This window comes from Leptonychotes weddellii, chromosome 13 (assembly GCF_054177405.1).
Source record: "Leptonychotes weddellii isolate Sample4059 chromosome 13, ASM5417740v2, whole genome shotgun sequence".
NCBI classification, from domain to species: domain Eukaryota; kingdom Metazoa; phylum Chordata; class Mammalia; order Carnivora; family Phocidae; genus Leptonychotes; species Leptonychotes weddellii.
The window spans coordinates 58,040,877-58,068,344 of record NC_138381.1 but is presented as its reverse complement, the minus strand read 5'-3'; the positions used below and the strand labels follow the sequence as shown (position 1 = coordinate 58,068,344).

The 27,468-nt window shown below is 48.5% G+C and overlaps 1 protein-coding gene across 2 annotated transcripts; it reads left to right on the top strand.

Annotated features, from left to right (window-relative positions):
- The first annotated feature begins 1,944 nt into the window (after positions 1-1,944).
- Positions 1,945-26,705, top strand: YPEL1 (yippee like 1). 2 transcript variants are annotated; one of them, XR_014139721.1, is made up of 6 exons: positions 1,945-2,118; positions 17,205-17,487; positions 21,489-21,532; positions 22,199-22,307; positions 23,515-25,557; positions 25,969-26,705. XR_014139721.1 is itself a non-coding variant. In XM_081801694.1 (5 exons), exons 2-5 carry the CDS (start codon positions 17,371-17,373, stop codon positions 23,602-23,604), a joined length of 360 nt encoding a protein of 119 aa, XP_081657820.1. In that variant the 5' UTR covers positions 1,945-2,118; positions 17,205-17,370; the 3' UTR covers positions 23,605-26,705. The 2 variants fall into 2 exon arrangements, 1 of the variants encoding a protein (XP_081657820.1); XM_081801694.1 differs by having other exon boundaries at positions 23,515-26,705.
- The last annotated feature ends 763 nt before the right edge of the window (positions 26,706-27,468 follow it).

Sequence of the window (27,468 nt, the reverse complement as noted above, 5' to 3'; positions counted from 1 at the left end):
TGGTCATAGTTTAAAACATTTGAAAGGCACTGGTCAGTGATCAGGAAGGGGGTCCATCTTAGGGGTCATGAGGGACAAGGTCCTTGCAGGAGAGGGGACAGTGAGCTGACAGGCCAGGGCACTGGAAGGATCCTCCGTGATTCACATACATCAATTCCTTAGATTTTAAGGGAAAGATGTGTTTCTAAGAATGAAGCTAGGAACCACAATGCAAAGAACAATAGGAAATCTGGTGCTAAATTTTTCAAAGAATGAAGGAATCCAAAGAAACGGAGCAGAAATCATTGATGTGCCTAACCACCACATAGTTATTTGGGTATGTTAAGTTTAATATTATCTGCAGCCACTAAAATCATTCCTTAAAAACTGCAATAAGGGAAAAATGCCCCTTCTCAAAGCAGGATACAAAATTATATTTGAATCACATAAAAAATTAGGATTTTTTTTCAACAGAGGACTGGCTGAGAAAAGATATTTGCGGTAGCAAAAACAATAAAAGCTTAATATTTAAGACAATCTAAGGAATCTCTAAAATTCACAAGAGAAAGGAACTCCCCTAACCCCAATTGGAAACTGAAGATCTGAAAGTTGGAAATTGAAGATATGAAAGGCTTAATAATTAAGAGATGCTAACACTCATCTGAAAAATTCATCTTAAAAACGATCATGAAGGGGGGGTGGGAGGATGGGTTAGCCTGGTGGTGGGTATTGAGGAGGGCACATTCTGCATGGAGCACTGGGTGTTATGCACAATGAATCATGGAACACTTCATCTAAAATTAATGATGTAATGTATGGGGATTAACATAAGAATAAAAAAAATTAAACAAAACAAAACAAAAAAACGATCATGAGTTCCTACTTTGCAGCCAGGTTTGTAAAAGGAGAGTTGGAGACATTGCTAGGAAAATGGCTAAGTTCTGACAAATGGACAATATCCAGAGACCTTCTAAGTACAGTAATAAATCAGATGCACATCCAAAGACGCTCAGAGATCTTTATAGATACACTGCATTGCAAAAAAGAAACAAGATCTAAAGGATGCTAACATGTATAAAAATGTTACATACATTGTGACCTCAACACTGTGGTTTCTAAAAAATGATGTAATTTAAGAAACAACCTATAAAGGAAAGCTGTGGGACCAACAAAATAATGACATGAGAGTCGTGGGGGGGAACGGAGTGTGGACGTAAAGATGGGACGATCTGCCTGGGGGGCCGGGAGGGCCCCCGGAGAATGGAGCTTCCTATCGAGTCCGATTTGGGGGTTCTGGAGCAGAGGAGAGCCAGATGCAGATACAGAGGTTCTCAGGTAGAGCGGCTTGGAGAGTTCGGGGAGGATGGTCGGAGTGGGCGAGCACGGAGGACCCCATATTCTGGGGACCGAGTCTGCGAGTGGTCCGGCCAGGGAAACCCATGTCCCGCGCACTGCCGGCCCATGAGCCCCGCTTCGGCCCCGGAAGCTGTGGGCCTGGCGTCCCTCGGCCGATTCAGGCGTGCGGAGAGAACGAGTGACCCGCGGGTTTCCCACTGCGGGGTAAGCCTGCGGGCGAAGACGGTGGGCTGACAGCCCCAGTGCGGGCCGACAGCACCCAGTGCGGGCCATCCCGCGCTTGCGCACTGCGATCCTCTTTGAGCCCGCCCCCCGCCCCGCCCCGCCCCGCGGGGCCCCGCCCCCGAGCCTTTCAACTCTCATAGGCTGGCTCCGAGGCCGCGCTCGGCAGGCCGACCAATGGGAGCGCGGCGCGCCCCGCGGCACGTGCGCCCCCGCCCAGCCCGGCCGAGTGAGAGCCGGTCGAGCTCCGGGGCGCGGAGCGCGCGGGGAGGGAACGCGCGGGCGGGGCGGGGCGCGGGCGGGGCGCGGGCGGGGCGGCGTGCTGATTGGCCGACGACGCGTTCCGAGGCCGTTAACGGCGGCGCGGCCCGGCCGCGGCTCCAAAACAAAGGGCAGGCGGCCCGCGGGGCGGCGGCGGGAGGATGCCTCGCGCCCTGCCGAGGCGCCAACGGCCGCAGCGCGTCCCGGGCCGCGCCGGCGCCGCCTGAGAGCCGAGCCCGCGCTGACCGGGACCCGGGCCGGATGGGCGCTGCGGGCCGGGGCGCGGACCGCCGAGCGGCCGTGAGTACGGGCGGGCCTGGACACTGTTGCGCGGGCGGCTACTTTGTGGCGACCCGAGGCTCCTGAGACTGCGGGCGGGGCCGGAGGCACCTGTTGGGCGTCCGGGCCGGCGGGCGGGGCGCGAGCGGGCCGCACCTGTGGATGTTTTTGTTCTGATTTGATTCTTTGCTGTTATTTGGCACACTCCGTATTGGAGCAGACCACAAAGCCTAATCTTTGATTTTGCCCCCCTTTCTTCCCTCCCTTCCCTGTCTCCTCCCCACTTCAGCCACGAAAAAATTTACAGAGAGAATGAACTAGATGCCTGATGATAATAGGCTTTTTCCCTCTTAAAAAAAAAAAAATGTTGCGACCGGGGAGGGAAATGAGGACAAAAGAAGGCTCCTAGGAATGTTTACTGAAAGAGGGGGATGTTTTCAAGTTGCCCACATAAAGATCGTGACTAACATGAATTGTCCTCCGTATCAGTTCCCTGCTTGTAGCACTAGGCTTTTTATTAAAGCACAGCTTGCAAAAGCCATAGCTTGGGAAACCTGCTAAGTAAGGTCCCCCTCCCCCAGGCCTGCCTCTGATTAACATCTTTGATGTCCAGATAATGTACTGAGTTCCAGGATGGAGGAAAAAAAAGGCGGGGGGGGGCTGTAACTTCATTTTGGAAAGATAATGGCTTTGGAAGACATCAGTTTCCCCACCCCCAAGCTTTTTTGTTGAGTTGCATTTCTTCTTCCTCTTTCTAGCCAGATCATACACTTTAACCTGTTGTTTCCTTTGCCAAGAATGTTATTCTTTCCACCCACCTCACTCCTAAACTCCTACCCAAGCCTCAAGAGGAGGCTTACCTCCTCTAGGGAACTCTTCCAGGTGCTTCACCTGAGCAAGCTGCCCCTCTCCCACCTACGCACCCTCCAGCCTCTGCACCATTCTAGTAGATGAGTCCCTGCTCCGTGCCAGGAGCTGTGCTGGATGCTGAGGTGGTTGAGTTTTGCAATCGTGCATTGGTTCCTTCCTACCCCTAGCCCCGGGCTCTTGGGTGACAGTAGGGGCACACTTGAGGAATGCTAATACTGAGGCTCTCCTGGACCCTTATGCTCCCTCCCCTTGCATCTCACAGGGTTAGAGTGTCTTCTACTTGCAGGAACCTCCCAGAGGTAGGACCAAACTCACAACCCCGAGATCAAGAGTCTCATGCTGCACCAACTGAGCCAGCCAGGCACCCCAATAGCCTTTGCTTTTTAAACAAACTTCTTGTTTTGGAATAACTTTAGATTTCCGTGAAAGTTGCAAAGATAGTACAGACAGTCCCAATATGCCCGATACCCAGTGTTCCCCATTGTTAACGATCCTCCACTGCCATGGTGCATTTGCCAGCATGACATGGAGACGTTCTTGAACTGAAATCCAGACGTTAAATCTTACCACTTTTGAAGCACTGGAATGTGTAAAGCTCTATCTGTTGGAAGCAGTGTTCCTATAAAGTCTGTTCTGGATTTCCTGCCTGTCGTCCCTAAGTTTCACAAGGACCCAGTGTCCAGGGGGCAGGAACGAGAGTGGAGAGGGCAAGGGACTGCCATAGAGTTTAAATGTATTTTTTCCCCCTGGGAGACTGATAAATGGAAACTAGAATATGAAGAAGCAGTATTCTTAGTTGGTAGCATAAATAACCACTTAAGCCTCCCAGAGCTGTTCTGACGTGCAGAGCTGGCAAAACCAATCCCCAGCCGCTGGGAATGCTTGAAATGCTGAGGTCAAATTGCCAATAGAATCTGCCTGGGTGGGGGTGCCTGGGTGGCTCAGTCGGTTAAGTGACTGCCTTTGGCTCAGGTCATGATCCTGGAGTCCCGGGATCGAGTCCCCCATCGGGCTACCTGCTCAGCAGGGAGTCTGCTTCTCCCTCTCCCGCTCCCCCCTCTTGTGCTCTTTCTCTCTCTCACTCTCTCTCTCAAATAAATAAATAAAATCTTTAAAATAAATAAATAAATAAAAAAGAATCTGCTTGGGTGGTTAATGCCAGGAAGCTATAAAATTGGCATTTCAAGAAGCTACTTTGCTAAACTTGAATAACACAGATTCTGTTAACCTGGGAGCCCCAATTCAAACACAAAGAAGTGAGGAAACCCCTATTGTTAACTAAGCCCATTTTGCCTATTTATTGCTATCCCTTTTAATTTGTGAGGGCACGTCAGACTGCATAGTAACATTTGTTCTCAACTTGCTGGGTCTTTGATTTTTGCCTTTTCCATGTGTTCTGTTAGATCTAGGTGCCCGATGTAACTTCAGTAGCGACTTACCTACATTTGTAGAAAATATGAAAACTTTGGAAAAGAAAAAAACAATAGAAATCCTCTTTTCAGACCATTCTCTGATGCGTTTCATTTGAGTTTAATTTGGTTTTACATTTGTAGAAAAGTAGTTAAATCTGCTCATCAGCAAAACCTCTAGGGAGTGGAAATTTTGACAGATTTTGGGGGAGGTTGGGAGAAAGTTCTGACCAACCAAGAGATGGAGGGCTAAGGGTTCTGGGGAGGACAGCATGAGTTGGATTCAGAAAAGAAGTCCCCATTCCTCCCGTGATAGAAACCCTCTGAAAAGCTGTCTGCTGGTGATAGAGAAACGAAAATCCTGGAGCCAACCCACCTTCGTCCACACCCGGGGAAGGGGCCCTTAATCTGGCACCTGAAGAGCCTCAGGACCGGGACCAGGACTCGGTGGGGCTTGTGAGGTGTGGAGATGTGCTTGCCAACCCTCTGTCTCTCTGACATGACCTCTTGCGTGATTGTCTGGACCACCCTGTGAATCGCAGTTTACCCACATTTTACAGAGAGAGCAACAGCTTGGCTTGAGGTTCCACGCCACCAAACACAAGGCGGGGTTTGAGCCAAGTGCCCTTGCAGCTGTGTCTGCCCTCACTCCTGGCAGCCTGTCTCCTGCCAGACCTCACCTCCTGGCTCCCCCGTGCTGTCACGTGGCTTCCCGGTGTTGGCACTCTCACCCCCGAGCACTGGCCCCCTTCGATTGCTCTTTGCATCTCTGGTTTTTCCTTCTCTTGCCCCAACACAGGCCCTCAAATGTTTGATTATGTCCTTTTTAGCATGTGATTAAATAATTATAGGTTAAGATTCCCACCTTCTGTCCTGCTTCCATCAGCCTTCTGGGTCCCACCCTTTCAAGTGAGAAGGGCAGTGGCATGAGGGTAGCTAGCACCTTGGTCTCTCCCCCTGCTGATAGCAAGCAAGCCAGTAACCTCTGCTAGGAAGTGTCCCTAGGCCCTGACTCTGGGGAACTTTGTTACTAGTGGGAGAAATACAAAGGGTGTGTTACAGGTTGTTGGAAAAGAAGAGCTCCGTGCAAACACATTAATCAGTCTTGCAGACAGGTGGTAGGACTGAAGAAATCTTCTTGCCGCTCCCAGTGGGCCTGCTGATCACCAAGCCTGCAGTTCCTGAAATGTGTGGAGAAAAGCGTTTCAGCCTGTAATTCCAGTAAGAAGGCAGACCATGTGTGTGAAGGGACGCTGGTTCTGCCAAAGGCAAACTAGACTCCTGCTATTGCCCTTTGACGTGAATCCTTCCAGGCCTTTCCATGCCCGTGCTCTGTGTGTGTGTGTGTGTGTGTGTGTTTGAATAGTCAGTACGTACATTCAGTATCAACAATCTAAGGTTACCGGGATGCCTGGGGAGCTCAGTCGTCAAGCGTCTTCCTTCGGCTCAGGTCATGATCCCAGGGTCCTGGGATCGAGCCCCGCATCGGGCTCCCTGCTCAGTGGGGAGTCTGCTTCTCCCTTTCCCTCTGCCTGCCACTCCCCCTGCTTGTGCTCTCTCTCTCTAATAAATAAAATCTTTTTTAAAAAAAATCTGAAGTTACCAAAAAGCAGATGGTGAAAAGGAAGCCCCTTCCCCGTGCTTCCTAGCCCCCAGCTGAGGTGCAGGGGTGTGCACCCCAGAGCGCTGATAGGTGTTACCAGATGGCTACATCCCAGCCAGTCCTCGCCAGTGGTGGTATCAACTTTTTAAAAATCTTCGCCCACCTGCTAGGTTGTCGGACCTACCAGACTGCCTTTAATTTGCGTCGATGAGTGAAGTTCACACCGGTTCATGTGTCTGCAGGCGTAGTGGTCCAGGGCGTAGACTCTGGCTTTGAATCCACAGCTTCCTAGCTCTGGGCCCCAGTTTCCACAGTGGGACTAATAAGAACCCCCACCTCTGAAGGTTGCTGCCAATTCGTTTGGTTCTCATGGAGTCAGCTGCTTAGAATGGCGTCGGCCTGGGCTGGGGGGCTCTGCAGAGCCCCCGTGTTCCCTTTTCTGTGGAGGATGTGGAGCCACCCACCTGGGGTCCCACTTGCGCCATGAACTCTGGCTGAACGCTTTGTGTGCCCGGTGCCTCTTTCCTCCTCTCGGGGGAAGTGGAGGGCTGGGACTGAGCCTATCTGCCAGGTGGTGGTGGTGCGGGGCGGTGGCGTGGGGAGGAGAGAGAATGGGTGTCCCAGGGTGTGGGGCCCTCGGGAGCCTCCACTCCATCCCGGAAATGTCAGAGCTGCTTGGTTGGGGCTTTACTTCTCAATGTTTTTGTCTTTAGAAGTGTGGTAACAGCACCATATGGACTTGGGCCTGATTCACGTTCTCTTAAAATAATTATACATGTTTATTTTAGGAGAGAAATTTCTGGAATCCAGAATATTGTTTTTGCTCCAAAAAATTACCCCACAGTAGTATCTTCTGGGGGGATGGTTGCTGCCCTCCAAACCTAGGGGAAACATAATGTCCTGTAATAAACATGATTCACTGGATCCGTTTGCCTTTTGATTACTTCACAGCGGCTCCTAACTTGCCAGTAGATCCTGTTGTAAAAGCCCATTTTGCACACTGGTTGCCTGAAAACTTGGCCATGATTTCGCCAATGCCACAGTGGATACCCAGTTTAAAAGCCTGGTAAAAACACAACCTGATACCCTTCTCCGTGACCGCGAATCCAGGACCCCCTTTGCCGGGCAGTGACGGGGCTGGCTGTCAGGACGGAGATGGTGAGATGTGTGTGCATGAGGCCCACTCCGGCCTTGGAAGGGCTGGCCGTGAGTGCTGAGCGCGGACAAGGCTCAGTAAAGGTGACAGGAGCCCATGAGGTGGGCTGTTCCGCAGAGATGGGCCTTCTGGACACTGGCGACTCCTCAGGCTGAGGTCACCCGGGGTGAGGGAAGGCACACAGCCTTGCCATGGAGCAATTCACAATAAGCAGAAAAGCCTTGGCAAGTTGCCACTTTGAAAGGTGTTGTGTTGTCCCATACAAAGGGAACCGCATGTGAGCTAAAAATGAGGTGTTACCCCCATTCTTATTATGAATAAAAGTGAAATCACTTTTTTAAAGTAATCTCTACACCCAGCGTGGGGCTCGAACTCCCAACTCCGAGACCAAGAGTCGCACACTGCCAGCTGAGCCAGCCGGGCGCCCTGAAATCCCTTGTTTCAAGGCTGGAGGGCAGTTTCCATGGGTTCTCCATTCGGCCACAGGGAACCGTGTTTCTGCCACTGAAGGGCAGGACTCTCAAGACCTGACGAGCCAGCTGGTGCATGGTCTGAGATCCCTGTCTCTTGGCCCCTTCACTGCGTGCTTTTAGAATCTTCATTAGAGGGAGTCTGAGGAAAGAAGGGACAAAACTGAAGGCTCCTTTCGATAAAGAGGTAAAAACTCGGGTGAAGGTATTAAAACACTCAGTGTGAGTTCAGTAAGAAGTCAGGTCGGGAAGTGCCTGGCCGGATCAATCGGAGCATGGGACTCTCAATCTCAGGGTTGTGAGTTCAGGTGTGGGGCCTACTTAAAAAAAAAAAAAAAAGTATTTCCTTCCTTATGGGTCATCACCAAATGGGACGGGGTGCACGTGTGGGTTGACAGTGTCTGTGGGGCCCATGTGGGACATGGGGTGGGAGCTGGGCTGCTGCAGGTGGGATCCATCCGAATTGACCCTCATCCCCATGACCTGCCTCCACGACCTCCCTCAAAACTGGGAGGGATGCCAGGTTCAAATTCACAGAGTGCCCAGTAGTTTGGGGCAACAGATAAAACCTGATAAAATGTATTGGGGCTAAGGTGATGGCTTGAAAAGGTTAAGGTTTGGGAATCACTGGGAATATCAAATACAATCAGACTTCTTCAGAACTCCCTTAATCCTTGGTTGAGAAGACTTTTAGTGGAGAAAGAAACAGAGCTTCGTTTTGGAGGACGGGTGTGTAGGCGTGGGTGTATGTCCCTTATATGGAAACTTCCTCCACAATATTCTTGCTAGCTGGTTTTCTCTGTTGGGAAATGGGACGAACCATTAATTTTTTTTTTTAAGATTTTATTTGACCGAGAGAGACAAAGTGAGAGAAGGAACACAAGCAGGGGGAGTGGGAGAGGGAGAAGCAGGCTCCCCACTGAGCAGGGAGCCCTGATGTGGGGCTCAATCCCAGAACCCTGGGATCATGACCTGAGCCGAAGGCAGACACTTAGCGACTGAGCCACCCAGGTGCCCCTGAACCGTTAATTTTTATTTCTGGTATAAAATAGGATCCAATTTTGTCTTTTCCTGTAGATGAGTATCTGTAACATCCAGCACCGTTTTTGGAAACCTCTCTTTTCTGCTGTCGCTGTATCTGGTGTCCATCTGTGCATAGGTCTGTTTCTAGGCTCTCTTTTGGCTCTCATCCGCCCATTTTCCTGTCCCCCACCAGCAGTGCCCTGCCCCATGACTGTGGAAAATGGCAGGACGGCTCTCTGTCAGACTCAGGTATCAAATGGGCTTCCTTTGTGCTCTTCAAGAGCATCCTCACTAGTTTTGACCTTTGACATGATGGGGCTCAGGACGCACTACCCTAAAAATGTCACCTTGGCATATTGAATATCTTAAGCTGGAGAAATTTGAGAAAATGCCAGGAGGAGGAAGGTCATTCTGACCTCCCCTTTTGCCCTTATTCCCCGGCACAGGTCATAAGACCCCCCCATGGGAAAGGTGTCCTCCCTGTACCAGGAGGAGGGAAGACATCCTCATCACCAGAGACAGGGAATTTGGGGCTGAGAATTGTGCACAACCTTGTTAAACCTACCCTGTCTTTCTAGTTGCTTCCTCACCATGGACTGCTCCCTAGACCAAAGCCGTCTGCCTCGTCAGTTCTTCACAAATAGTTTCTTTGTTTAAGTGGTAGAAAAGCTTCCTGCTTGGCTGCTATTTTGGTTCTTCATTCTCTTCTGAAGGTTCCCATGGACATGGAAATGTTCAGTAAAATCTGTGTGCTTTTCTCCTGCTAATCATCTTTGCCAGGTTAATTTTCAGACCCAGCCAGGGACCCCAAGAGGGTTGAGGAAAACTTTTCCCTCCCCTATAGACATTTGTAGGGTAAGTTTTAGAATCCAATCTCGCTGCCTCTCACTGGCTCCCTGGCTTGCATATGCGTGCGTACACACACACACACACACACGCACACCAACACACACGCACACCAACACATCTTTCTGGATTTTGATTTGAATTGCATTTAATTTAAAAATTACTTTGGGGGGCGCCTAGCTGGCTCCGTGAGCAGAGCATGCAACTCTTGATCTTGAGGTCATAAGTTTGAGCCCCACGTTGAGTGTAGAGATTACTTAAATTTTAGGGGCGTCTGGGTGGCTCAGTTGGTTAAGCATCCAGCTCTTGGTTTCGGCTCCGATCATGATCTCAGGGTCATGGGATCAAGTCCTGCATCAGGCTCTACACTCAGCAAGGACTTTACTTGAGACTCTCCCTCCCCCACTGCCCCTCCCCCTGCATGCACACTCTCTCTCTCTCAAGTAAAGAAAATCTTCAAAAAAAAAAAGTTAAAATAATAAAAATAAAAAACACTACTTTGGGGAGAATTCATATGTTTACAATATCTTCCGGTCCTGATCTTGGTATATCTCCATTTATTTACGTATTCCTTATCGTCCCTCAAAATTTTATACTCTTCTCTGTCAAGTCTGAATTTATTCTTAGATACTTTGTACTGTTACACTGTTGCATAAGTCTATATTTTCCATTCTAATCTGTATGCCTTGTTGCCTTGCAGAGCTGGCTGGGGCTTGTGGTAGGGCTGTGTGGAAATGGTGGTGTAGAGGCTCATTCCTGATCTCAATGAGGATGTTCTCTAAGTCTTACCATGAAGCATGATGTTCATGGTGGGTTGTTTCATTTTTATAGATGTCTCTTAACAGATAAGGAAGTTCCCTTATATTCTTATTTTGCACAGAATGTTGTTAGAATTGAGAATGGACGTTAGATTTTATCAAATGCTTTCTCTGCATCTGTTGAGATAAACAGAGAACAATAGGTGGTACATTGTATTAACTACATTTTCTGACATTAGATGATTTTGTATTCCTGTGATAAAGTCAACCTAATTGTATTTTATTATCCTTTTAAAATAGTATTAGATTCTGTTTGGTAACGTGATTTAGGGTGTTTGCATCTTGGTTCATGAGAAGAAAATTGTAGTGAATTTCATTCTTGGCACTGCCCTGATCAAGGTTTTCTATCAAGTTAAGCTAGCTGGTTCATTCCCATTTCTTTAATGTTTATCAGATTGTTCAGGTTTGCTGTTTCTTCCTGAGTCCCATTTTTCAGTTCTGTTTCTTCTAGGAATTTATCTGTGTGGTTTACATTTTCAAATATATTAAATTGATCACAACATCCTCTTACCCACAAATCTTATCCAAAGAAAGTGATATTCCATTTCCATTTCTGCCAGGTTATTACTTATATCCGATCTCTCCCCAATGAGTCGAACAAAGCTCTATCAGTTTTATTAGTCTTTTCCAAGAACAAACTTTTGGCTTTGTTGATCCTCTCTTGCATATCCATGTTTTCCTTGTCTGTTGCATAAAATTTTTTTCCTGTTTATTTCCTTCCTTATATTTTCTTTGGGTTGTTTCTCTGTTATTTTTTTAACTTTTTTAAAGATTTTATTTATTTGACAGAGACACAGCGAGAGAGGGAACACAAGCAGAGGGAGAGGGAGAAGCAGGCTTCCCGCTGAGCAGGGAGCCCGATGCAGGGCTCGATCCCAGGATCCTGAGATCATGACCCAAGCCGAAGGCAGACGCTTAACGACTGAGCCACCCAGGCACCCCTATTTTTTAACTTTTAAAGATGGGTGTTTACTGTTGGTGGGAATGCAAGCCGGTGCAGCCACTCTGGAAAACAGTGTGGAGGTTCCTCAAAAGGTTGAAAATAGAGCTACCCTATGACCCAGCAATTGCACTACTGGGTATTTACCCCAAAGATACAAATGTAGTGATCTGAGGGGCACCTGCACTCCAGTGTTTATAGCAGCAACATCCACAACAGCCAAACTGTGGAAAGAGCCCAGATGTCCATTGACAGATGAATGGGTAAAGGTGATGTGGTATGTGTGTGTACACACACACACACACACACACACAGGAATACTACTGAGCCATCACAAAAATGACATCTTGCCATTTGCAATGACGTGGATGGAACTAGAGGGTATTATGCTAAGTGAAATAAGTCAGTCAGAGAAAGACAATTATCATATGATCTCGCTCATATGTGGAATTTAAGAAACAAAACAGAGGATCATAGGGGAAGAGAGGAAAATAAAACCAGATGAAATCAGAGAGGGAGCCAAACCATAAGAGACTCTTAATCATAGGAAATAAGCTGAGGGTTGCTGGAGGGGAGGGAGGTGGGGAGATGGGGTAACTGGGTGACGGGCATTAAGGAGGGCACGTGATATAATGAGCACTGGATGTTATATAAGACTGATGAATCACTGAACTCTACCTCTGAAACTAATAATACACGGTATGTTAATTAATTGAATTTGGATTGAAAACAATTCTCTGGGGGGAAGAAAAGTCAACCTTAAAAAAAAAAAAAAAAGGCATCATCACAGCAAGATTCCCTGTGTTGCCATTTGACATCCACACCCACTTCCCTCCCCTCCTCAGCCTACCCCTTAACCCCCGGCATCCTCTAATCAGTTCCCCATTTCCATGATTTTGTCACTTCAAGAATATTATATAAATGGAATAATATAGTATGTCACCTTTGGGGGTTGGCTACCCTTTTTTTCTTTTTTTTAAGCATAATCCTCTGAAGATTCCTTCAGGTTGTTGTGTATGTTAATAGTTTGTTCTTTTTTATAGCTGAGTGGTACTCCAGGGTATGGATGTACCACTGTTTGTTGACCTGGCTTGTTTCCAGTTTCTGGCTATTATGAATAAAGCTGCTGTATACATTAAATAAATAAAGATAGGTGTTTAAGGGCGCCTGGGTGGCTCAGTTGGTTAAGCGTCTGCCTTCGGCTCAGGTCATGGTCTCGGTCCTGGGATTGAGCCCCACATCGGGCTCCCTGCTCAGTGGAGAATCTGCTTCTCCCTCTCCTTTTCCCTCTCCCCCTCAACTTGGGAGCTCTCTCTCAAATAAATAAATAAATAAATAAAATCTTAAAAGATTAGCTCATCAATCTCACCTGTCGTATTTTCTCATCTACATCCTATAAGATCATACATTTCCCTTTAACTACTAGAAAGTAGTTATTTTATTATTGTTTAATAATAATAATATCTTCTAATTTCCATTCTTAGACACATGGGTATATAGAAGTACATTCCTTTCTCTCCTCAGGTTATACTTTTTTAAATATCGGAGAATCATTGATACACAATATCCTATTAGTTTCAACTAAAGATCATCATATTGATCTTTTTATTGATCTGGATATTTTTATACATTATGAAACGATCCCCACCATAAATCTAGTATCCTCTGTCCCATACAAAGTTATTACAAAGTTACTGACCATATTCTCTGTGCCGTACATTGTATCTCCATCACTTCTTTATTTTATAACTGGAAGTTCATATCCCTTAATCCCCTTCACCGATTTTGCCCATCCCCCCACCCAGTCCCCTCCGGTAACCAACCATTTGCTTTCTGTATGTGTGAGTCTGATTCTGTTTTTTCTTCCATTTTTTTGGTTTAGATTCCATATACAAGTGAGATCGTATGGTATTTGTCTTTCTCTCTGACTTATTTCACCTAGTGTAGTACTGTTGACGTTGATCCATGTAAGATTTCATGGTGAGATGGCTGCACAGTATTCCATTGTGTATATACCCCACATCTTCTTTATCCATTCTTCTATCACTGGACACTTTGGCTGCTTCCATTGCTTCCCTTTTCTCCACATCCTCGCCAACTCTTATTTTTTTGTCTCTTTGATAATAGCCAATCTGAAAGGTGTGAGCTGATAGCTTACTGAAAACTACAATAAGGGGCGCCTGGGTGGCTCAGTCATTAAGCGTCTGCCTTCGGCTCAGGTCGTGATCCCAGGGTCCTGGGGTCGAGCCCCGCATCGGGCTCCCTGCTCAGCGGGGGGCCTGCTTCTCCCTCTCCCTCTCCCCCTGCTTGTGTTCCCTCTCTCGCTCTGTCTCTCTGTCAAATAAATAAATAAATAAAATCTTTAAGAAAAAAAACTACAATAAAATCAAAACTAGATTGGTATTTCCCAGATGATGAGTGATGTTGAGTCATCTGTCTTTTCACGTGTCTGTCGGCCATCTGGATGTCTTCTTTGGAAGAATGTCCATTAAAGTCCTCTGCCCTTTTTTTTTTTTTAAGTAGGCTCCACACCCAACGTGGGGCTCGGACTCACAACCCCGAGATCAAGAGTCACATGCTCTTCCAACCGAGCCAGCCAGGCACCCCCCTGCCCATTTTTAATCAGGGTGTTTGTTTTTAATTTGTGTTAAGTCCTTTGTATATTTTGGCTATTAACCCCTTATCAGATGTATGATTTGCAAATATTTTCTCCCATTTCCTAGGTGGTCTTTTGTTGATGGTTTCCTTTGCTGTGGAAAAGCTTTTTAGTTTGATATAATCCCATTTGTTTATTTTCTCTTTTGTTGCCCTTGTCTGAGGAGACTGGTCCAAAAAAACATACTGCTAAGGATGATGTCAAAGAGCTTACTGTCTATGGTTTCTCTGAGAGTTTGACAGGTTTGAGGTCTTACATTCAAGTCTTTAATCCATTTTGAATTTATTTTTGTGTATGATGTAAGACAGTGGTCCAGTTTCATTCTTTTGCACCTAGCTGTCCAGTGTCTCCAAGACCATTTATTGAAGAGACTCATTGTGTATTCTTGCCACCATTGTCCTAGATTGGCTGTACATGTGTGAGTTTGTTCTGGGCCCTCTATTAAATTCCATTGATCTGTGTGTCTGTTTTTACGCTGCCTTGATTACTGTGGCTTTGTAGTATAGTTTGAACTCAGGGACTGTGATACCTCCAACTTTGTTCCTCTTTCTCCGGATGGCTTTGGCTATTGGGGTCTTTTGTGGTTTTATACATATTTTAGGATCCTCTGTTTTATGAAAAATGCCACTGGTATTTTGCTAGGGATTGCACTGAATCTCTAGATTGCTTTGGGTCAAATGAGAATTTTAACAGTATTCTTCCAATCATGAGCACAGAATATCTTTCCATTTATTTGTGTTAGGAGTACATTTCTGAATTTCTAAGCATACCAAGATTTTTCTTGTTCTGTTTTCCTATTGATTTCTAACTTAAGTGTACTGTGGTCAGAGAATATACTATATTTTCAATTTTTGGAAGTTGGTTGAGACTTGTTGTAGGGCTGGCTTTTGTAAATGTTTGTGTGCTTTGAATCAGTGTGGATTCGGCAGTTCTTACAGTTTTCTCCATGTCTTTTAGGTCCAGTTTGTTCATCACATCGTGCACATCCTCTTTGCCCGTAATCATTTGTGTTTGTTCTATCTGTCACTGAAAGGCATAGTAAAATATAAATATATTTATACTATATATGCTATATTTTAAGTATAAGATAAATATGCAATAAGTATACCACATTTACACACTATAATCAGTAATCTTATTTTTTTTTAAACTGAGCTTTATGTCCAGCATGGGGCTTAAACTCACGACCCTGAGATCAAGAGTCGCATGCTCAACAACTGAGCCAGCCAGACACCCCCAGTAATCCTATTCTGATTAAAGATTTATCTAATTCTCTTTGAAGTCATGTCAGTGTTTGATTTACATATTTTGAGGCTATGTTATTAGGTGGTAAGATTTACACTTGCTATTATTTCCCTGCTATTTTTATCATTATGAAGTAACCCATTTTTCTATCTAGTAAATGTTAATATATTAATATAGTTTTTCTTTTATTATTTGCATGTTGTATCTTTTCTATCCTTTTACTACCTTTTTTTTAAAGTAATCTCTACACCCAACATGGGCCTCAAACCCACGACCCCAACATCAAGAGTCACATGTTCTACCGACTGAGCCAGCCAGATGCCCAATCCTTTTACTACTTTAACTTCTTTATTGTGAATCACATACATATAATGTTAGTAAATAATTATAAACTCTATGTCTGTGTTGCCACCATCCAGGTTTCCAGCCTTATCTTTCAGCCACTCTGTGTCCTTATTTTAAGGTATATCTCTTGTAAATTGCATCTAGATGAATTGTTGAACTCACAACTCCAAGATCAAGAGATGCATGCTCCACCAGCTGGGCGCCCCCTTTCTTGTGTCCTTTTAGACTGACATTTTATCATTCACTGATACACCCTTTTGTAGGTTTGGAAGTTACAGTTAGGTTTTGTTGTTATAGAAATTTCATCAAAATCACAACATGTATCCTACTTTACCAGAATCTGAAGCTTAACCTATACTTTATCTACTTTTTTGAATAATACAAGGACTCTAGAAATTTTTCAGCGGAGCTCCCACCCTGAGTTATTGTGCTCATGTATTACAGTCCTGTCTTTTTCTTTTATTTTTTTAGGGGAGGGGTAAAGGCAGAGGGGGTGGAGGAGAGAGAGAGAGAGAATCTTAAGCAGGAGCCTGAGGCCGGGCTCAATCTTAGGACCCTGAGATCATGACCTGAGGGGAAATCGAGAGTCTGACAGTTAACCAACTGAGCCACCCAGGTGCCCCCTACAGTTCTATCTTTTCAAAGCTCTATGAGCTATTGCTGGTCTGTTTACCCAAGGACTTACCATCCTCTTTATTCGCCATTCCTTTTTTTAGACTCTAACGTTCTGTGTTGTTTTTCTTCTGTCTGAAGCACATCCTTGCACTTCCTTTAGTGATATTTTGCAGAAGTCAAACTTTTTAGTGGTCTGAAAATGTCATTCCGGAATTCTTGAAAGGTATTTTCACTGGATTCTGGAATAGCCATTATTGCCTTTCAGGACCTTAAAGGTACCTTTCCCGACTGGCTTCTGGGTTCTGTTGTTCGGTAATTTTCCCTCCCCTTCTGGATCCTTCTAAGACTTTTCTCTTTCTTTGGTGTTCTACAGGTGCTCTGCCCACATTTTTCTCTCACTTTACCTTCTGTAAATTTAAATATGTGTCTGGGCCTTTGTGTCATTTGGAGGAAATCAAGCCACGTCAGTGTTGTGGACGTTTTCCCCTCTAGTTTCATCTAACAGTTTATAGTTTTCATTCTTACATTTAGGTCTTTGATCTACTTTTGAGTTAATTTTTGTATAGGGTGTTAAATAAGGGTCCAACTTCATTTTTTTGCATGTGGATATCCAGTTTTCCCAGCACCGTTTATTGAAAAGACTGCCCTTTCCCCATTGAATCATCTTGGCACCCTTGTCGAAAATCATTTGACCATATAAAGGGTTTGTTTCTGGATTGATATGTAACTTCTTCAGGATTAATTAAACTGGATCCCTCACGCATATTCATAAATGTCATGGTGCTTTGAGTCATTAATTCCAGGATTCGGGACAAGCTGTGTGCAGTGCTGCTGGCCTCACTCAGACGGGAGGCTTGTTGGCTGTTCTTTCTTTAAGGCCTAAAATATACTTAATCAGATGTTTTTCTCAAAGTATTTGTATGTAAAAGTAGTTCACTTTGCCACTTCCAGCGACATTTAGAATGGTGAAACAGTGACTGATATTAAAGAATCCGATCTTCTAGTTCTGCCCCCCCAACCCTATTCCTCAAAACACACACATCCTAAACATGCCTCCTTGAAGTATTTCGTTCCCTCCATAACCCTCTGCTTTGTCTTGATTCGTTGACAGGTTGTGACATTTTTCTCTCGTCCCAGCTGTGTGGACAGTGCCACACGCCCTCCGAACAACAACGGCTCTTGCGTGCATCTTTCAGTGTTTCTTTTGTCAGAGAGCCCAGCAGAGCCACCAGCCTTCCAGTGCCAGCCCTGAGCTGAGCGAGGAGTGCCCAGCCGAGATGGTGAAGATGACAAAATCCAAAACTTTCCAAGCTTATCTGCCAAACTGTCACCGAACATACAGCTGTGTCCACTGCAGAGCCCACCTGGCCAATCACGATGAGCTGATCTCCAAGGCAAGTGGTTTGTGTCTGGGAAATGATGAGATCCCCTTAAGAATGATCGTACCTACTCCGCGGACACACATTTAACCATCACATGACTTCCTGGGTCGGTTGTGTTCCTACAAGTCTAGAGCCTTCTGGGCAGCATTGATGAAAGTTTTGTGCGTGATTGAGTGTGACTGCGCTGTGATCCTGGTGTGATGTTGGTCATGGTGTTTGCACAGTGGGTGGGTTTTGAGGGCTAGGCAGCTGGGACAAAAATTACAAAAAGCAAGATGAGTAGGTTACTTGCCAGAGCAGTAAAGTTCATGTAAAACCAAAAAACACTGAAGGAACAAAGGAAGTCTAGAAAATCTGGGGAAATAGTTTAATAATAGGAAAATTAAGAAATGTTAACTCAGAATGCTTAAGAAGAAAACAGGCTATCATGGGGGAATGGGGGCAATTGGATCTTTTAGAAAAATACCCGGGAGGGATGCTGTGAACAGGCCCACAGCAGCTGCTCTGGGCACTCTGCAGGGCCTGGAACAGCCTCGTGGATGTGAAAAAAACAGTCCAATTCATTATTATTAAGTTGGACTTCTTTTGGGCAACATGTGAGGTCTGTGATCAACCACTTGTGAACATCCAAAACGATAGATGAGCGAGTGTGCCCTCGGGAAACTGGGACCGTTTTCTCCTACCCATCCTCAAAGGTCATGACCACCCCCCCGCCCCCCTAATCCTCACAGGTCTCCCTTGCCGGGGCTATGTGAGCCTCCTGCTCCTTCAAAAGCAAAGTCTATCAGGAAGTTGTGCCTCTCGGGAATCTCTGCTTAGGCTTCCTGTTTTACTCAGAAGAACGCTCACCTGCTTGGGTTTTAACTAGGTGATCATGGCCGGCATCGAAACCTAAATGCGGTGGAACAAGGCAGAGTTTCTGCCGTGGCTCCTTTGTCCATTCTCGGTGGTCTCCGAGGCAGGCTCCGGGTGTCACGGCGTCCGAGTTCACGGAAGGCAGAGCCGCTGCGGGGCCTCCCCGGGGAGCCGTGTGGCCTGCTGACCCCCCGGAGCCCGGACGGCGGCGTCGGGCGCCGTCCGGGCCCTTGTTCTGAAGCGCGCGGCGCGAACCGGTGCTGAGGTGGGCCCGAGGGGGTTTGAGGTGCTGCCTTGAAGGAGCCCGAGAGCCGTTACGCTGTTTTCTGATTCCACGGAGAGTAGAGGCCCGCTAGGTGCATACAGCCGCGGCCTCGGCGGAGCATCCCCGGAAGAGAGCCCTGCCGGCAACCTGGGCGGCCCCGGCGCATGCGCGCTGCCGAGACGCGTCGGGCCTCGCGCTCCAGCGGGCGGTCCCGGAAGCGGCCGGTTTTCCTTCCGCGCATTGTTTTTCCACAGCACTTCCTACGTAGAGCAGAGGCCGGTTCCCCTGAGGGCAGAGGTCCGGACAGGGGTTCCCCCGCATCCGGGTCCATCTTAGTCAGTGATGCCCTGGCCCAAGGGAGCCGTTCTCGGGGCGGGCGGGTCTCGTTGGCAGGCTCTGGTTTTACCTGTGGGCCACGTCCGGCGTGCCACCTGTTTCCGTGACGTGTTATCGGGCCGCCGCCACGTTCGTGGGTTTCCACAGCGCGGATGGCTGCCGCCGTGCCCGCCGGAGCGCCAGCGTCCTGACCACAGGGGCTGCGCGGCCGCCCCCAGAGCCTAAAACGCTTCTCCGCGGGCCCGCATTTAGGGCGGTTTGCAGACCCCGCTCTAGTGTGACTTCCGTCTAAAGCCGAGCCACAGATCTGGCCACATCACTGATCCCAACCCTGTTTTAAAAAAAAATAAGGAGGGCGCCTGGGTGGCTCAGTTGGTTAAGCGACTGCCTTCGGCTCAGGTCATGATCCTGGAGTCCCGGGATCGAGTCCCGCATCGGGCTCCCTGCTTGGCAGGGAGTCTGCTTCTCCCTCTGACCCTCCTCTCTCTCATGCTCTCTGTCTCTCATTCTCTCTCTCTCTCAAATAAATAAATAAAATCTTTAAAAAAAAAAAAATAAGGATTTGGCGGGGAGGGGGGAGAATTTGCAGAGTAGGCAAGAGGATTAGGAAAATTGGTCTACAGAATTGAAGGCTGATAAGGATGTGTGGGGAAGCCCGTAAGTGGATTATTTGCTAAATTGGACATCAAGTAATATTCCTAATTCTAGAAAGCCACTTGAAAAGGAAACCCTTATAAAGGGTTTTTCTCTTTTTCTTTTTTCTTTTTTAAAGATTTTATTTATTTGAGAGAGAACGAGAGTGTGGAGAGAGAGTGAGTGAGAGAGAAGGGCGGGGGGGGAGGGGCAGAGGGAGAAGCAGACTCCCCACTGAGCAGGGAGCCCGACGTGGGACCCTGAGATCATGACCTGAGCTAAAGGCAGACGCTTAACCCACTGAGCCACCCAGGTGCCCCTCTTTTTTTTATTTCCTTTTTTCCTTTTTCTTTCCCCTTTTTTTTCTCTGAAAGCTGTATATTTCAATCAGAACACTGCTCGCCTCAGGCTAGGTTATGCCACAGTAACAAGGAGCCCCCAAACTGCAGTGGCTTAGTAGCTTAGCATGAGGGTCTCAGTGTTGCTCCAGCGAACGCGTATCCAGGGTCAGCAGGGGGCACTGCTCTCTGTACTCGTGGAAGGGACTGCGAGTCCTGGTACAGCGCAGTGTCACGTGCACGTGAGGCAGGGACGGATCTGCTTTCCCCTCCTTACCCCTGACTCCATTCCTTCTGCTTGTCTCTGTTAGTCGTGTGGCATACATGGTCTCTCTCTCTTCTATAAGAACATGGTTTTCCCTTTCCCCTTTTTTTAAGTTTTTATTTATTTGAGAGAGAGTGCATAAGCAGGGGAGGGGCAGAGGGAGAGGGAGAAGCAGACTCCCCACTGAGTGTAGAGCCCGATGTAGGGCTCCATCCCAGGACCCTGAGATCATGACCCGAGCTGAAGGCTCGCTTAACAACTGAGCCACTCAGGTGCCCTACGGTTTTTCCTTTAACTGAAGGGCCCCCACGACATGGCATTTTATGGCTAGCTCTCCTTCATTTCCCAGGGTCTCTGACTTTCTCCCCATACCCTCTCGTGCCCAGCTGCGTCCGTCCCCCTCTTAATGTCTGCGTGAGTCCTGGACGTGAGTGCCCTTGTTTGCTCACTTGTCGGTGGGTATCGCTGTCCCACCTTTTTGCAACTGCAAACACTTACCGGTGACCATTCTTGTCACACTGTTCCCTATGCACTCTGGTTGTTTGTCTTGATAGTGAATTCTTGGGAGTGGGGCAGCTGGTCACACAGTGTGTGCCTCTTACATTTAGATATTGTCACCCTGGGCTCCAGTCAACATTCCTCACCCGTCTTTTGAATTTGTGCTGAGGTGATAGGCAAAAAAAAAAGTTCTCTTGATTTGGTTATTTTTGAGGTCCCTGTGTTTCCCTCGGTCACTTAAGCCTGGCACCAAAGCGGACGAGCCCCCCCATCTGCCTAAGAGGGAACTCACATTCCCTCTTTTGCTGAGAGTGAAGGGTGCGGGCGCTAAGTCTGGAACTGACCCGACTGTACCCCATCCTGCCTCCTTTATCATCCCAGACTACATGAGAATGCTACAAGCTGTTTCTTAGCTTATAGCACTTTCCTGGGGGAGATGTCACTGGAAGGTCCCTTCCTCCAAGTAAGGGGTCATCTCGGGATGTGGTTTTGCTTTAAATTTCAGTGGAAAAGCATGGGAACATCCCCTCAGCCCTACTACCTGACCACGGTGGTGCTGCTTGTCCTGGCCGGGGGAATCGGGACGCTGAGCAGCCCCCCGGGGCTCTAGGAGCGCTGTGACTTCTGGGTCCTGTGTGGGGCCCGGGGTCCTGAGGGCCTATGGTCACTGCTCCTCCTGAGCGCTGCTCGAAACGGCCCACAAGGCGGCCCTTCCACTCACGTTGAGGTCCATGACCTGAAACAGTCTCTCCACCTTCATCCCAAAATGCCAAACTTTTCATCTTACCGCAATAAATCTGTTAAAATCTTTTCTTCCTTGCAGTCTTTTCAGGGAAGTCAGGGACGAGCCTACCTCTTCAATTCTGTGTGAGTACTACTGCCACTGGCCATGTGGACATGCTGTGTTCATGGTCAGATCCCATCTAGTGTTTCTGTCCATCCCTGCACTTAATTACTCAAAGCCGGAATATGTAGATAGAATTCCCCAGTGGGCTAGAATGACCCAGTGGTTTTGTTTTTGGTTCTTGGGTTTTTTTTCTTAAGATTTTATTTATTTGAGAGTGAGAGAGAGAGAGAGAGAGAGAGAGCACGAGTCGGTGGGAGGGGCAGAGGGAGAGGGAGAAGCAGACTCCCTGCTGAGCAGGGAGCTTAACTGACTGAGCCACTCAGGCGCCCCTGGAAGGACCCAGTGTTTTGATATGATCTTCAGGAATTCCTCTCTCTAGTGTGAGAGTTTGGGGGAGAGGTGTGCTCTTACCTGAGAATGAGCTCCCACACGCGGTGTGGTCTGTGACCCATTTGTGGTGGGTTTGATTTTGACCGCGCTCCATACAGAACTGTGGTCACTGTGAATCCCATGTTGGGATTCTCCTGGGGAAATTCTCCTGGGGAAATAGAGTTGTTCCTTCTCATGAAAGGTGGTGGTGGGCAGGGGGCAGTGCCTCTGGTAACCAGTTAGCTGGAGAAAGAACCACCCAGGGCGGGGTGGAGGGGGGCGGATCCTGAGCACTGTCCTCCCCTCCTCCCCTGCAGGGTGAATGTGGGCTGCGGCCCCGCGGAGGAGAGGGTCCTTCTCACTGGCCTGCACGCGGTCGCAGACATCTACTGTGAAAACTGCAAAACCACGCTCGGGTGGAAATATGTGAGTACCCGTCCACACCGGCCTCACAGAGACTGCGCAGACTTACCACGATGAATAAAACACATGTCACAAACAGAAACAAAATTTGCAAAGGAATAAGACCTCCCACTGGAAGTGTCAGAAAATCCGTGTTCTCGTAACAGAATCTCTTTTGAGCTGATTAAAGATGGAGGTCCCCACGTGGGCGCACCCGTGCTCACCTCACTCCCAGGGCAGGGGTGACAGCCACGCTGGTTGGGGGAGCATGTGGCCCCGCCCTGCAGACCTGTGCCCTCCGAGGGCCCCCTGAAACGAGGGGAGTGTCCCCCACGCAGGTGGCTGGTGACGTTACTTTGCAGTAGTGGTGACAGCAGACCCCACTGCGGTGCTGGGCACAGTTGCTGCCGGCCCACGGGGGGCTTGGCCCGTGCGCAGCTTCTGCCCACCCCACACACACACACTCCCTGCTCCTGTTGTTCCCCACCCCTCCCGTTGACTCCCAAGTTTGTCCCCAGTGCCCCCGACCACCCCTGGTGGCATCCAAGAGGTGCGTGTGGGTGTGGCCGGTGCCTGCCTTCATTCAGTTGTCCTCTGCAGCCATTCTGGCCATCTTGGTCAGGGCCACCTGTGCTCCCTCCTCCTGGAATTCCTGATTGTTCCTGTTCTCCGTATTCCCCATCACACACAAGGAGACGCAGTCCCCAGCATGGAGATGGGCTCCGTGAGCCCTGCGCAAGAGTGTGCATGCACACACACACACACACACACCCCCCACAAACACACACATATCGCCGACCCCTATTCTGTTCCACCCTCACTGCCCATCCAAGGGTCTTCTCTTCCTCCCAACATCTTGGAGGAACAATCCCCAGGGTGCTTGGCATAGTTGCCTTCACTTGCCTTTTACCTGCAGTCCCTGCAAGGAGTATCTTGCTCCTCTTCCTACCTCCCAGATTGCCTTGCGCATGGTAGATGCTCAGGGACAAACGTGAATTACCCTTCCCCTGTGAGTTGATCTGTAAGGTAAGGAGGAGTAGAGGTGGGCTGTCCTGGCCCGCCTGGGCTTGTCATCGAGACAGATTCTTCCCCCGTCCCTGGTCAGCAGAACAAGGAACACCTGGGGAGACTTGATCTCATACACTTATCTTCTTTGCCAAGAGTGTAATGAGGTTGAAAAGTGAAATCGATTCTACCCTGAAACCTTCTTTCTACTTTTTTTTTTTTCAAGGAACATGCCTTTGAAAGCAGTCAGAAATATAAGGAAGGAAAATTTATTATTGAGCTTGCCCACATGATCAAAGACAATGGTTGGGAGTAAAGTGAAAACTTTGTTCTCTTCTGAATACTATTTTGTGAAAGAGACTGTAAGCGTAACGGAGGCATCCTGGATGACAGTATTTCTTGAACTTGAACCTTATGGCGGGCTGGCCTCTCCCGGCCGTTCAGGTGGTAAGGTGTCCCTCCAGCCTCTCTCCTGTTCACGTACATGGCTGTTTCTGAAATGTTTCAATGACCTTTTTCTAACTTCTCAAGTTCTAGAGAAAGAATTAACCGATGACTTACCTGTCTAGTTAATACCTTCCTTTAAGCTATGCCTTTAAGATAGAGTTTGGCTGTGCTCCTTCATGTTTGATAGAAACCAAACCAAACTTCCGCGGACCACAGGGTTAGGGGCTTTTTGGGGAGCAAGCTCACTCCCCTCTTTTTTTGAGTGAGGGTACTGTAGGCCACTTTTTTTTCTATTTGTGAAACTACAGATGGGTTATTCCTCTTGCATATGAGCTGTTAAGGCATAGTGCTCATTTAGGAATCTTCCAGAAACAGTCAAGAAATCTATACACCAAGGGACCATTTTTTTTTTAAAGCCTTGTTGAGAACTAGACGACATCACTGATTACATTTTAGATAAGCTATAAATAGAGAAATCTGTCTAATGGAACATCTTGTTTATTTAAGCCAACAGCCTCCTTATCTAGAAAGCGTCAGCAAAGACTGTCCTCGCGGGCCGCAGGTGCACATGCGCATAGGGCTGCAGGCCGGCAGGGCTCTGGAAGTGGGGCTTCTGTGGTAGGTGCTGATGGGGCGGTCCACGCAGTTAGAGGTTAACGCACTGGACTGAGTCAAATCGGATTTCCTTTTTTATTCTGTTGTACTTGAAGAAAATGAATTACTTTTGCATATGAAAGAGGCCAGAACTAGCGGGATGAACTTCCAAACTTGAGATTTGGGAGATTATTTTAAAATTTTTTTCAGGAAAGAGTCAAGTTCCAAAACAGATTTAAACTTTGTAAATGAATATGGGTCTCCCGTGCCCCACTGGTTCTGTCCCTTGAGCTGACACAGAAGCGACTTGGGCGGTCTTCTATGCCCCATGTCTCTGCAATGTATTTTAAGTTCCGATCCACCTGTGCCTCTGCAGGGAGAGGGCACGAGGCAGGGTTATGGCCAGTTTTCAGAGAATGGAGGCCAAAAATCATTCCCAAGTAAGTTTTGGTTTTCAATATTCTGACCTGACTCCGGCTGCTGGGCCCGACCTGCTGCTCCAGGAGTCTGGTGGGGCCTTGCGTGTAGCATGGCATGAAACTCCTGAGACCCCAGTGCTGGGGGGGCGGGAAAAGGGCCCAGCGAGGCAGGGAGAGAGAAGGGCAGCGCACCCCGGCCCGCGGCTCTGAAACCACCTGCAGAGGTCAGCCCAGGGGCACGTGTGAGCTGGCCAGGAAGGGTGGGAGAATGGCTTCCGGTCCCTGGGAGGTCCCTTCCTTCCCCCCAGCCCTCCCCTGAGCCCAGAGCCCACGGCCCGGGCAGGCACTGGGCTCCCGACTGGTTCTGGCACAGCTGCCCCCCTAGAGCTTCCCTTTTGGCACCCTCTTTCTGGCTCAGAGCGAAGCCTTGGGATGTGGGGAGATGCGGCGCCCTGCTCCGGGCAAGGGGACAGGCGCCCGAGTTAGCGTACGCACGTCTCCAGGTGTCAAGGGCAGGTCTTCGTACAGCTGTGTGAGCCTCTGCGCGTGCAGGTACTCCAGCAGGCTGCTCTTCCCCGAGCTGGCGTCCCCCGCAGATTTCGGTTGTCCCAGCACAGTCCCCGTGTGTCTAAGTTCACGTTCAGCTGTACAGCCTTCAGGCGCCCGGGCCCGCAGGCGCAGCGCACTCGCTGCCATGCTCTGAAATCCGAAGACGCTTCGCCCTCGAGCTGGCACGTGCAGCATGGACATCTGCGGCTTCCATCCTTAGTGGCCACTTTGAAGGGACAGAAAGGCCCCTTCTTTGAGGAGTGAGTACTCATCATTGAAAACGTCGCCTAAACTGACATTTCCCTTCTCGTCTTAGTTCCTCCGTGAGCCTCCGTGCTGCGCCCGAGGCCCGGAGAGGATGAGGGCCGGGGGGGGGGTCCCGGGGGCGCCGAGGGCAGGGCTCCCGAGCGCTTCCCAAGCTCTTCACTTAAACTGAAGAATCTTCTCAAATTTTTCTGACCGAGTTTTGTGTATACTAAACCTATATTTAAAGCTTTTGTATGTTCTGGGCAAGTTTACTGCTCCTTCGATTTGAGCACTTTGGTTTTTGTATTGTCTTTTGTGATGGCATTGAAACATTTTTACTAGTGGTCTTCTGCCTTATTTTGTAATTTTTTTTTGTAATTGATACCAACGAAAACTCTTACCACTTTTTTTGTTGGTCTTCTGAGAAATCCAAGCTCCTTTCGAAACCAAATGAACGGACCGTGAGCTGGCTTCAGGGAAGGACATTCATGAGACCACAACCAGATGTGCTGGTAAAGTGTTGGAATGTTCCACCCTCTTAAATTCCTAAACAGTAAATATCATCCTGTGACTTTTATTTAAATTATTTAAAATATTTTTTTCCTTAAAGAATGGGAGGTGATGCCAGGATCATAAATGCATTTAACTTGAACTATGTAGTGTTCTCTGGCACAGCACATCTGCTTTAGAAGTGTGGTTTAGTTTTGTTGCCGTTTTATATATACATATATATAGTATTTTTGTACCTAATGCTTATTCTTGATGGCATCTGTCAGATATTAGGCAAGATCAGACATGGGAATTTTTCCAAAAGCCCTTTAATTTACCTGAGGACCTCACCAGGTACTTATAAAATCCAAGTGGTTTTAATATCTAGAAAACTAATTTAAGTTCCAAAACGACCTACAGCAATGTAAACCGTCCTTTGTCAAAGGCTCTTGGGTGGACCTGCAGCCCAGGGTGGCCTGGCCGTCATGCCTTGGGCCAGGTAGGTGTGGCCGCTGGGCACAGCTGGAAGGACGGACAGATGGACAGCAGCCAGAAGTTTTGCCCCTTGGAGCAGGACTGCCACGCTCACGTGCACAAGCCTCCTTCAGCCTCCGTGTCCAGCCCTCTGTCCTCTGTGTCTTTGTGAGGTTGAACAATAAAGCTTCCACTGTCAGATGGTGTCCTTCCCCGTAGCACCTCCTGTCTCAGGCGCTCTGCTCTGATGCTGGGAGCTTTGGGTCTGGGGTCTCCGAGCTCCTCCTGTGGCCACTCCGGTCCCATGTGGTGACATGCAGCCCACCGTGTCCCGGAGCACTGAGCCACCAGGCTCCCCACCCGGCAAGTCTGGGAGGAGGGTAGGGGGCTGGCGCACGTAGCCCGAGAAAGCCTCACCTGAGCTCCCCCCGCCCCCAAAGGCTGAGGAGTCCGGGAGCCTTCTGGGACCCTCCCTCTCCAGGGCCTCCACCCCCACCCGCACCCGCACCCTGAGCCACCAGCAGCTGTGCGTTTACACGGCTGTCCCCGCGCGCAGCCCTCTCCTGGGTGAACAGGCTCTTGGCGGCATCCTGGGCACAAACACTGCAGTGTAAGCCTTTCAGCAGCTACCTGATGTCTCGGTGTAGCCGGGAGGGGTCGCGGTGAGGAGGTCGTGAAGGAGGACGACGAGGGCCTGGCCCCGGGCAGAGGGGTGAGCGGGCGCTCTCTAGAGCCCCGGCCCCCAGCTGCAGGCTGCCACAGGCAGAGGACTGCAGAGGGACAGGGTGCACGGGGAGCACAGCCCTTGTCCTCCACACACAGGACAGCCCGTGACTGGCGTGAAGCAAGAGGACAACGGGTGGATGAGCTCTGGGAAGGGGGCCCAGATGGCACCTGCGTGGACGTGCACGAGGGGCTTGAACCGAGGCAGCGAGAGACCAGGCTTGGTCTCTCGACCAGGG